Genomic DNA, 12,673 nt, shown 5'->3' with positions numbered 1-12,673 from the left:
CCGAAACCTCCAAAAGCAGAGCCGTGTGTAAATGAAATGTGTTTTTTGCAGCGCGCGGACAAGAGCGCCCTGGACAGCAAAGTGAGCCGGATGCAGTTCGACTCGGTGACGGAGCAGCTCAGCAACATGTTCAACGAGCTCCTCACCAAGATCACGGACCAGGAGCAGGACTGGGGCAAAGTCATGGAGAAGCTGTCCAGCGAGATGGACTGCAAGGTAACAGCGGCTCAAAGCAGAGAGGTTTGTGTTTGTCTTTGGGAATGATGTGGACATGATGAAAAGGACGACTTCACTTCATGTGAGGCCAGATTGAGAAAGTTTGAACATTATATCATTGGAAGGATTCAGTCACTGCCTTCAGGTCAGCTCCTCCTCCTTCCTTTTCCTCGTTCTGCCACCTCCTCTCGCTCCTTCTCATCTGCATCTTTGTCCTCCTCCAGGTTCACCTGAGGGTCTGTTTTGTCCAGTTTGCTTTAGAATATCGAAGCTTCACCTCATTTCTCTGTTTGAAGAAATGTTATCCTAAAGCGTGGGTATTCTGCTTTTTGCAAGTATTTGTTATTAATCTCAAACTAACTCACAATCTTACTCTGTTACAAGATGCAGTATTAATCTAAAACGCCACTTCCTGGATTTCAAGCGATCTAACTATAAGTGCATCACACCCTCTCCTCTTGTTCTCCTTCGCTGCGCAGCTATTTCAATAAAGAGGAAATGTTGTATATAACTGTGACCTTTGTGGCTGTAGTGAAGCCATGGTGAGTGCACTGTGATATAGCAAGCAAAGGAGAGGTGAGGAAAGCGTTTTCTGGAGGAGTTTTCTCTGAGCTGCTGCCGTGCTGCAAAGAACAGCCACTGGGGAAGATTCAGAGATATCTCAAAGATGTGCGAGTGCACATACAACTCCTGGTCTTTTTTTTGATGAGAAAACAAAATCGTAACATGGTTAAAGGCTAAATTGTAATACCCCTTTAACCCCTTAACTCCCACCTGAACCGAGCACATTTTCTCCAGTTTGGCTTTACCCCAATCCAAAAACTTCTGGAAAAAAAGGTGTGAAAATAGCGACAAAACTGAAACGAAAACAATGATGAAAATGTGACAAAAGAGTGAGAAAAGTTTGACAAAAAAGTGACGAAAAATTTATGAAAAAGTGGCAAAAATGTCACATGAAATTGACAAAAAATGGACAAAAAAAATTACAAAAATTTGACAAATATTTGACAAAAAAATGACAAAAAAATTGACAAAAATATGATGAAAAATGTACGAAAAAATTACAAAAAATTGACAAAAAATGACAAAAAAGTTACAAAAATGAGTTGAACACCCAACAAAAAAATGATGGAAAAAAAATCTGATGACATGAGGAAAAAGATCCTCTCGGTTAAGGCGGAAGTTAAGAGGTTAAAGGCTAAATTGTAATACCCCTAGAATTTTGGGTATTTGTGTACAGTAGTTTTCACTCAAACGTAATTTTAAAAATGCTTTAAATGTGACCTGCTGTTTCGTGGAGAACTCGATATAAATGTTGCAGAGGAGGGATAGTGCTTTACAAACCATGGCTTCTTATCTTTAAAAGCGTTATATCTATCATCCAAACCTGGTGTGTGTGTTCAGTTGAACCGGATCGAGCTGGACTCGGTGAAGAAGCAGCTGGAGGCTCGGTGGAAGTCCATCCAGGAGCGGATGAAGAGCGAGGGGGCGCTGCAGGAGGATGACGCCGCCGGGATTCGAAAGTATGACTCCAGTGCTTTACACATGAGCTCAGTGAGCGTGTTCTTCAGTCTTTAACTGTGGTGTTGCTGTTGCAGGCAGCTGGTGGAGCGCTTCCACTGTTTGTCCTGTGACCGGCCGGTGCTCAAACACACCCCTGGACCGTGAGTCTCCACAAACACTGCAACTATTCACTGCACAAAGGAATGCCCACTGTCCGGTTACTTTGAGCCGCAGACCCAAAGCCGACACTTCACCCTCCCTGAGAATGAGTGCAGTGTGTGAATGAGTGACTGGTGATGGGAGGGGCCGACGGAGCAGATGGAAACCCTCCCTCAGTGGTTTTGGATCATTTATCTCCTTGATTTTGATGGACAGGGTTGTACGTTGTTGCAGTCATGAACTGTTTTGTCATTAAAACCACACCGCGTGACATTTCACTTAATAAATAGAATGAAGTACAAGTATTTAAATTCTTACAGATATTTGTATTGTTGAAAAATCCCTAATAACTACCCAAACAAACGTGTGTTTGCTGTGAGCGGCTCAGCTCCTCAGACCTGACTGTAACTGTTACTGTGACTAAGGCAGCCACATATCAGATTAAAATAGTTTAGGTCCTCATGCACCGCTCCTGGAACCGCCACCTTATCGTGGTGGAGAGGTTTGAGCCCGAATGATCCTGGGAGCTCTGTTGTCGGGGACTTCGTGCCCCTGTAGGGTCTCCCATGGTAAACAGGTCCTAAGTGACGGGTCAGACAAAGAGCAGTTCAGAAGCCCCTTATGAGAGACCAACAGGCCCGGTTTGAACCATGAGACCGTCCTTCTGTGGACCCACCACCTGCAGGAGGAGCCATAAGGGGCAGGCAGCTCCAACAGCTGCCCGACCCGGCAACGGACAAGTGGAAGAAAATGGATGGAAGGTCCTCATCCAAATCCATTCTTTGATAACCTAGCGCCAAACTAGACGTTTCTGTGTCGCGCTGCTCATTAGGAGCATGTTTTCTTTTGGCAACAGGAGATCCCTTTAATAAATGTATCATAATATGAATAATTTTTCTTAATGCATTTGCTCAGTTTTAATTTCATGTTTAAAAAACATGACGTCCATGAGGTCCGTGACCTTTTTGCACAGCGTCTCTCCTCTCTCTCTGTGCATCTTATAATCTAAGTCAAAGTTCTCTGCCCCAGAGTGAGTGAGTATCAGGTGAGCTCTGCAGTGGTGCGCCTTTTTGAGAGGAGTTCAGCCCGTGCTCAGAAACATAGTTAGTTTTTATTACAACTTTTTCATCCTGTCATAATGAGGGATGGCTTCAAAATCCTGATGAATAATTCGGTTTTTGGTGTTCTGGAGTGAGTTTCTCCTGTGAAGCGACGTCTTGTTTTCTGTTACAGGCAGTTGCTGACGCTGCCGTCCTCTCCGGGTTTGCAGCCGCACAGATCCATGAGGCCGTTCTCTGTGTTCGCGCTGGAGCAGATCCGACAGCACTACAGGAGGTCGATCCCCTTATTACTCTACAAACTACATTATCATTCTGTGAACATATATGTGAATATATAAAACATACCCATTATTTCCAGCAGGGGGAGCCAAAAGCGAACATTGTTGTCAGACATTATTACATTTTCAGATCTAAAGACTCATTACCAGAAGTGATCAGTGACAATGTAAATTTACTTCCGTTTACTCACCTTTAAGCACTGTGCTTAAAGGTGCATTATGCAACTTTTTATGCAGAAAAAAAAAGTTGATATTTGTGTATATTTGACCTTGTAATGACCCTGCGGCTGTTTGAGTGGTCACAGTTGTCTCTAAAACGCTCCAGGATCATGTGTTTGCAAGGTTTTCACTGATGACGAAGCCTCTCACCAGAAACCCTACAAAACAATTGATCCTGGAGCTAATATAAACACTCCTACAGCCGCTGGGTCACTACAAGGTCAAATACGTACAAATATCAACTTTTTTTTAATCGTATAAAAAGAAACCCGTGTCTCTGCCTCAGCCTGACTCCAGGGACCAACCGGCTCATGTTCAACCTGACCAGCAGCAGCCGCAGGAGGGAGCAGCTGCAGAGGAGCTACCACGCCATGTGCCGGCAGATAGACAGGCTGAGAGGGGACCACAGGAGCGTCAGGAGCGAGGGCCAGAGCCAGGGGCCGCACCAGGGCCAGAGCCCGCCGTGAGTCAGGGACAGACCCAGCAGTCAGGGGCAACATGTGGGTCAGGAGACAGAGTTATGACGTGGGGGAAGTTAACTTATTGTTCATCTGCAGGTTTTTAGATGTGGTTGAAAAATGTTAGTGGGATAATCAGGCTTTTGCGTTTAGATATTTTGGCAACACTTTTGATTTCCCTGTGTAGGAGAAAGAGGTTTGGAGCCGCTTCTTCTGTATCGGCTTTTCTCAACACTATTCACTTTGTGTGATTCTCATTGCAGACATTAAATAAACACATGGGATTACGCAGGAAACAGAAAAAGGGTGAAATAACTCAAAATATGTTTTATATTCAGACACATTGAAGTGCAAGGAGTAACAAAGGTGTACATGGAGTTGCCGTAGCTCTTTGTTGCACAGACACCTACACATATTTATTACTCTTTGTACTCGTTATTTAACCTTGCACTTTAATATTACCTGTACTTAACCTCTTATCTCCCGCCTTAACTGAGCACATTTTCTCCATGTTCAGCTTTCCCCAAATATGAAAGCTTCTAGACTGGAGAGTTCACAGTCTATAGGCTTCTTTGCCTTATTTGTAAGCTAGACTGCGTCGTTTTCACAGTGTCACTTTTTTTGCTCTGTTTATGTCACATTTTTGCAGCTTTTTTGTTGGGTTTTAGTTGCTTTTTTGACCCTTTTTCTTATTTTTTTAGGACAATTTTTTCAGCTTTTTTTAAACCAATTTTTTCAGCTTTTTTAACCAGTTTTTTCTGCTTTTTAGACCATTTTTTCTGCTTTTTTAACCATTTTTTCCCCTGCTTTTTAGACCATTTTTTCTGCTTTTTTTAACCATTTTTTCTGCTTTTTTAACCATTTTTTCCTGCTTTATAGACCATTTTTTCTAGCTTTAATGTAAGTGTTTTGTCTTTTTCATCCTTGTTTACATCTCGTTTTCATCTCTAATTTGGCGCTTATTTTTAAGAAGCTTTTAGATTTGGGTAAAGCCAAACTGGAGAAAATGTTCAGGTGGGAGTTGAGAGGTTAAATGTGTAATTACTTTCTTGTTACCTGTACCTACACATGGAAGTTGCGGACGATAATCTAAAGTGTTATATATTTCTGATATTTCTGAAGAAATAAAGACAAAGTGCATGTAACCACTTATAGCCATCCATCTCAAACAAACGCTTACTCTTTTTTCCCTATTGTACATGTTTTGGTGATGGGGATAACCTGTACCCACTGGGATGTGAGTGCTGGTTGAGGGGTGAACATAAGTAAGCTATAGAGGTTAGTTGTGAAGAGGAGCGAGTGGAGGGAGGGGGAGGGCTTGTTGAACCAGGGAGTATTGCCAAGGGAAAGGCTGTGTAAGTTTTAGATCAATAAAGCATTTTCTAACTAATAAAGTGTAATAATGTGACCAAATATCGTCAGATATCCTTACTCTGTTTAACCTTTGCCTTTGGTCTGTGTGCAGTGAGCGCCTGGTGGAGGTGGCCGACTACAGCCTGTACTCCGTGTCCCGCAGCTGTGGGGGCAGCCACACCACCACCCCCTTCACCCAGCGCCACCGCAGCACAGTGCAGCACACGGCCCCCCAGAGCCGCCTGCACGCCCAGCTCGACCACGCCCTCGGACAGGTGCGGACTCACATTTACCTTCCACACTCTGGACTCCACAGAACCACACGCTGCAGCTCAGGAGTCCGGACCTGCACTATCTGTATCTGTAAAGCCCCACGGCAAATTTAAAGGCCCTACATTATGTAAAAGATTTGAGCCATGTTATAATGTTTTGCCCTTGTTGTTTTAAGTCAAAAGCACTTTTTATACGTCATTAAATTCGCTGTGCTCAAATTCAAATTCAGCTGGGTTCAAGCTGCCATTAAATTAAATAACGACATTGCTCACTTTCTTTTACTGTATAAAGTCAATCAAAAATGCAGATTATGCTCTACAACACACCGCCCTACCACCTGTGCTCTGCCCAATCCGGGAAGGGCCTGGTTGGTGCTTGGATGGGAGACCCTTTTTGAAACATCAGGAAGCCTGTGTGAATGTGGTGAGTGAGTGGTTGGTGGTGGTTGGAGGGGCCGATGGCACAGACTGGTTGCCTCGCTTCCGTCAGTCTACCCCAGGGCAGCTGTGGCTATAGCAGTAGCTTACAAGCTCAGCAGTTCGTGTCCTGACGAAGACCAGGAGGCGGGACCACATTACATCGGTTTTAGAATTGCTGCATTGGCTCCCCGTGTGTTTCAGGGTCGATTTTAAAGTTCTTTTAATGTTTTTTAAATGTCTTAATGGTCTTGGTCCTTCTGATCTTTCAGAACTGCTTTTACCTTACGAACCTTCACGGCCCCTTCGCTCCTCCGGCAGGGGTCTCCTAGTTAATCCTAAAGTCAACAAAAAGACTCAATGTAACGGCCCTCGCCTCTGGAACCACCTGAGGAGGAGCTCAGACCTGAGGAGGAGCTCAGACCTGAGGAGGAGGAGGAGGAGGAGGAGAGAACGTTCATGTTTTTAAGAGCAGCTCAAGACCCACCTTTTTAGCTTAGCCTTTAACTGACTAATCTATTTATTTAAACCTAATTTATAAAATATACATATGGGAGGTTGTGCCAGGCGTATTATTTTAAATGTTGTAATCTGTAAAGCACTTTGTGATACCTTTCAGTATGAAAAGCTCTTAAAATAAAGTTTGATAAAGTTTGAGTTTGAGTTACCACCACCGAGTATAGAGTGAATGAATAATGACAGTTTAGCGCTTTGAGAAACTTGGTAATACAGGCTTGTAAAGTGCAATACAAGTGTAAGACATTATTATTATTATTAACTGGAGTCTTGACTGAAATATTTGCTTTTGTGGCATTGAAAATGTAGAATTTGGGAATTAAAATGAACCTCTTAACCCCCTCCTAACCCGAGCAGATTTTCTCCAGCTTTGCGTTACCCACATAAAAACCTCTTGAAAAAACGTCAAAATAGCGACAAAAACGAGATGAAAATTTACCGACAATAACATGCAAAACACAACAAAACAAAAGGGAAAAAGCGACAAACATATGACGAAAACACACCTAAAAAAACACAAAATGCAACATAAAGGCAACGAAAATGAGACAAAAACTCTGCAACAATGTGAGAAAAATATCTGTTTAGATCAGTTATGCGGGTCTTAGCTTTCAAGTGAGACGTTGCACTGGCTTATAGGCTGTAAGAAAGTTTAAGATTTGGGTAAAGCCAAACTGGAGAAAATGTGTTAAAGCAGGGCTTATGATTTTAACAACTTATTTGTGATTAAACGCCAGATTAGCTCTAGAGTTTGTCACCTCAGAACAATGGGGAAGTTATCGACTTCTGCTGTTGTATAGATACAGACGGCATCTCGTCATAGAAGGGGGCGTGGCTTCGCCTAGGGGGAAAATAGAATCTTTTGGGAAACACATTTTTTCACCCTTTTTAGCCATTTTTTGGTGGAATATGAACTTATTTATCACATACTAATAAAGTCAAGTGTAAATCAGGCCCAAATGGATATTTTCTCACAGCAGATTGTTCAGTAGAAGTGAAAAAACGGCAGTTGTAGCTAGCGCTAGCTAACCGTTAGCATTAGCCAGATGCTAACATGAAGCGTTCTGTAAGCATTATCTGTTAATAATGTATTTATGGGCTGTTGAACCACTTTGCTCCTCACCATGTCTTTGTATCTTTATTTAGTAGAAACTATATTCATAATTCAGCGTTTGTTAAAGCAGTTTTTGAAAAATTGGAGAAAGTTTACATTTTTTCAAAATTGTTTTCCCCCTTAACTGTTTTCAAGCATGACCATATATGGGTGATTCCAGAGATGCCGTCTGTATCTATGTACAGTGTATAACCTAATTTAATTCCATCTTAGGTATCTTTAAATATACATTTTACAACTATTTATATTGCTCAAGTTAAACAAAAAAGACTAAATTCATGGACCAAAACTCATTCAGCTGCAGTTTTGGCTGATATTGTTTGTTGTGTCCAATTTCCTTTTCCTCTGTATTTGAAAAACGCGCAATGATGAAAGTAAAAAGTCACTACTGCAAAATGATCAAGGCTAAGGCGTCCACAGTCAGAATAAAGCAGCTATATGACTGTTCCGTTCTCTTCTCTCTGCTGCCCTCTGCTGGTTTCTTTGCCTGTTGCACCTTTCACCTCCTGAACCATAAACCTTTAATCATCACTGGACATTTTCCCCTCTGTTTCAGTCCGAGGAGGTGGACATCGTGGGACTGGACGGTCACATTTACAAAGGTCGCCTGAACGCGTCACGAAACGCAGAGTCCAAACTCCCGACCATCGCCACCAGAGACGGTAAATAACACCGTCCCTCGGATAAAGCGGAAATCAAAGCCTAATAAAGATATGTTTTAAGCAACTCATGTGACCGTGATTGGTTTGTTTGATGAGCGCCTAAAGAAATGAAATAAGAGCAGCAGATGCAGAAAGGAGGATGTCAAAACTCCCCGTGGTAAATAGAGTGCAGTTGGTTTTGTCTCGTCAGGTTCTTCTAGAAACAGAGGCCGATCCCGGAGCTCCACGTCCCCCAGAGAGAGCGCTCCGAGCCCAGGCCAGCGGCGGCCCAGCCCCCCCTCAGGTACCACTCTCTCTGTAACAGCGATGAAGTCCAGCATCTTCTCTCCATAGAAATATATATATACTTCTCTCCCAGCCCATATGAACTGAGGTCACATGACTGGCTCATAAAGGCGTCCGAAAGTGGAGACAATATTCAAAATGATGAAACGACTTTAAGGCATTTTCTTACTACAAAACAGAACAATTAGAGTCCAACAAATCCACTTCTTAGTAGACGAATATCTTGATCTTAACACAGTTGTGATGTTCAAGGTGCACAACCTAATGCTTCCACACTGTTTAAGAGATGTTTCAGACTAGAGAATCTACAACAGGGGTAGGCAAGTTTGCGTCGTGGAAGGGCCGATCTTCTCATCATTGCCAAAACACCCAAGGGCCGAACCTCAACATTGAATCCTAAAGTGAAGAACTATTTTCTGCAAATGCCTATTAGGCGGCTGCATATATGAAAAAAAAAAACGCCTAATCCCAAAAAAATTGCTACTAAAGGTTTTTCAATGGTTTTCTGTAGTATCAGGTGTGCTTATTGACATACTAAAAGTCTACCAAAATCTGACCACTGGAAAGGTCTAATTTTCAAGATGGCGTCCAAGAGGGTGGCGAGATCCTTAAAATGCCCATTATTCCTTTATTATTCATCCTAGACAAGTCATTTTGGTGTCTAACCCCATGTTTTGGGTGTCTAGGAATCCAATGGGCTTGTTCAAATCGTAGTCACATGATCACATAATTGTATAATAGAAATCGTGGACAAATACTCTATATATTAACATTAGCGAGTTTGTCACGGCAACGGCACACATTTTCAACACGACCTTACATCGCTTCCCAGAGGCTTAGCGGGGCATGGATGGGCTCGTCTTAAAGCCCCAACCCTCTTCTTCCCAATGCAATAAAATGCAAGTCTCTACGACATTTACTCGCGGGGATATTCACTAAAGTCTGCGAGGTGAGCGACCACGTCGGCCCTGACATGGTGGACCTGGAAGGGTTTTAGCCTCTCTGTTATCTTAGCATTTTAGCAATTAGCATTTGCGTTTGCCGTGACGTAAAGGGCTGAGTGTATATCTGATTCAGACTCGCTCCTCTGTATGTCCAGGGTCCTGCTCTCCGGGGCGGGACTGGCCCGTGTCGGCTCTGGGCTGCACCTCTCAGAGCTCCATTGTCCCGATGTGAGTGAACGCAGCGGGGGGCTCACCGTGAGCCACTGACCCAGTACGAACAGAACCAGAGACAGGTAAAGACTGGCCTGGGAAAATAAAACTAAAAACAACTCTGGATTTGTTGAAAGTGTTTTTTTATATGTTGTATTATCTTATTAATTCTGATTCTGTAAATTGTCAAATTCACAGCGTTCTGAACAAGCTCTTTGTACAAATAATACAAAATGATATCTTGGTAGCTTTTGGGGCAGATTCTGTTCATTCTCAGAGAATTTTAAACTCGCCCGTTTTCATGTGAAAGCTGTGAAAACTCCTTTCTCATGAAGTTTCACCACTTCCTTCCTCGACCACAGCGCCTTCATTTTCTCAAAACCACTTGTGTTTCAACTTCTTCTGCTGCTATTATTACCCTCACTACGACTGGTGTTAACACACACCACCCTGTACCACAGCCACCCTGGTAAATGTGTTAATAACGCTTTAAGAAATGTCTTAATGTGGAGGCCTTTCTGGAATTGCATTTCAAATATTCTCAGAAATGTTCTGCTAATAATGGAAGAAAGAAGTAGAAGTATCTCGTGAAAAATAGAGTTTAAAAAAAACTCTTAACCAATATAATAATATGAAGCAGAATGACAGAACGACTTTACTGCAGCTTTAAATTTACTGACAGCATGTCCACAAAGGAGTCTTTTTGAAAATAAATGTGTTTTGTGCTTTTGATTCAATTAAAAAAGGCATAAAGTAATGGTAAAATGTTACTTTCCTGCTTTTTGCTAATGCTGTCTAACACATCTGTATCAGTATCTTACACTTTGTTGGGTAGAAAATGTAATATTGATCTAAAACAACTGAAACAAATTACCCAGTAGTTTCACTCCCTGACTTTCCAAGCAATCTCACCGTAAGCTCCTCGCACCTTCCTCCTCTAGCTCCCCTTTGCTGCGCAGCTGTTCTCGCCCCGTGTGGATGTAGCGAAGCTATGGCGAGTGTTTTTCCCAATGGCTGCTCTGCTTTTTGACGACGACACGAGAGGCTGCCTTTGCTGTAGTACCTCCATATCGCCGCTAGTCTCCCATTGGAATGCATTGCACTTTAGACACTTAACAACTTAAAAGCCTGGTTTCTAACTTTTTTTTACTTTCTACAGCTACATATTCCTCCCGTGATGACGCTGGGTTAGTTACAATTAAAAAGACCAGGCTGGTTTTCGTAAGAAGAATTTTTGAAATCTCGTACTAATGAGAGTCGGACTGTTAGCATTGGAGCTGCGTGAGCTACACGTCACGTAAGGGCGGAGTCTACAGTGAAGATCCCGCCCTTATGCCCTTTTTAGGAACATGCCTCGTCAGAGCTGGGGAGCAGGAGTCTGTAAATCAGCCATGTTTCCCCCTTGACCGTGGTCATTGTGGTAAACGGGGGAGGAGTGAGAAATGACCGTCTATTGATAATATGTCTATGGTTTTTACTCCACAATGAAAGGATTAAGCTTAGCAAGAGATGGGAGGTGAGAAAAGCATTTCCTGGATACATAGGACTTCAGGAGGAGCTTTCTCTCGGCTGCTGTTGCAAGAACAGCCACTGGGGAAGATCCAAAGATCACTCAAAGATGCACAGGTGGATCGAAACGAAGCTCCAGGTTTTTCACAAAAGAATAAGTTAATGGATTTTTTTTGGCTACCAAACAATATTGATAGTTAGCATAAAGCAACAAAGAAAGCTGTGATTTGGACCGTTTTAATTGCTGGAAAGTTGATTTAAAAAACTGAAAGAACTGAACGGCCGTTCATATGTAGAGCTGCTTCAAAAGTGACGACCAGTCCTTGTTCACATAGTTGGAATAACTATGTGAGAGAAACATTTCTGACCCTTGAAGGCGACTGTTGGACAAAGTCCAGGGTCTGAAACTGTGGCGTCAATTCAGGACATTTAAACTGGAATGAAAAATAAAAACATCATTTTCTTTTGTCAAGAAGGAGGTGGACAGTAAACAAAATCTTTTTTTCCCCATTGTGTCCAGAGATCCACGTACACACATAGGCTATGCCTCTAAATTAACTTTATTTGTATTTTTTTTAAATGAGTGATCTGATGGTACAACATAGCTTATCGATCACTAAATTGACAAACGGAAATTTACCCACTATATTTAACATCATCATTTTGAAACTTTTCCCTGTGATTCCAAGACAAATTTAAATGTTGTAAAAAATGGCGGCGTCTGTGTCGGGCTGATCATCGTGTCTGAAATACAGTGTGTGCATGAAAAAAATAACACAAAACAACATTTATTCCAAAAACAAAAAAACCCTCATGGCTTTATTATTATCATCATCATCATCATTATTATTATTAAAGAGAAATTTCCTGAAATAGACAAAACTAAACATGGCTCCAGTGACAGACAATAAGAAAATACTAAAGTCCCCAAACGCAACAGAAGAATCTCCATCTCGCTCAAACAAACGCCACTCCAAGTGAGGTACAGCTGAGATTACAAAGATATCTCCACCCGTTTAATGCCTGCTCCCCCGGTGGACACTCGTGGTACTGCAAACACCGCCGTCACAAAAAACAAACAGAAACACCTTGTAAAGAGTCGAATCTCGCACAGCAGCAAGATGAAACAGAGAAATTCAAGTATTTTAACAAGTCTGACTAAAAATAACATCCATACATCCTGATGGGCTCGATACAGACAAGGGGAAAGTCGGCTTGTTATGGGAATCACAATTTTGTACTCTTTTTAGACACTTTCTTGCGAACCATAAACATATTTAACACACAAATAAAGTCAAGTCAAAGTAGGGTATTGTGATTTGTTTTGTCAAAAAATCAAGAATATAGTCAAGTAGAAGTGGAAAAACTCGATGCAAGCAGCGGTTAGCATTGTAGCATGGAACTAAAGTTAGCATCATGGTTAGCATTCCCTGTTATTTGTGTATTTATGGGCTTCTGAACCACTTTTTGCCTCTCCATGTTTCTGTATCTTTTATC

General features: G+C 42.1%; 1 protein-coding gene across 1 annotated transcript in view; it reads left to right on the top strand.

Moving 5' to 3' along the window:
• LOC306969110 (uncharacterized protein) overlaps positions 1-9,760 on the top strand; it is a 28,238-nt gene extending 18,478 nt beyond the window's left edge. The window contains exons 11-18 of the mRNA XM_079564712.1: positions 52-216; positions 1,621-1,739; positions 1,815-1,880; positions 3,112-3,213; positions 5,360-5,522; positions 8,123-8,228; positions 8,419-8,511; positions 9,613-9,760. Coding sequence (XP_079420838.1) covers positions 52-216; positions 1,621-1,739; positions 1,815-1,880; positions 3,112-3,213; positions 5,360-5,522; positions 8,123-8,228; positions 8,419-8,511; positions 9,613-9,689 — 891 coding nt within the window. The 3' untranslated portion in view covers positions 9,690-9,760. The remainder of the gene's footprint in view (positions 1-51; positions 217-1,620; positions 1,740-1,814; positions 1,881-3,111; positions 3,214-5,359; positions 5,523-8,122; positions 8,229-8,418; positions 8,512-9,612) is intronic.
• The last annotated feature ends 2,913 nt before the right edge of the window (positions 9,761-12,673 follow it).

Source organism: Gobius niger, assembly GCF_951799975.1.
Source record: "Gobius niger genome assembly, chromosome: 10".
NCBI lineage: Eukaryota > Metazoa > Chordata > Actinopteri > Gobiiformes > Gobiidae > Gobius > Gobius niger.
Note: the sequence above shows the minus strand (reverse complement) of the source record. Positions and strands in the feature narration are given on the sequence as shown.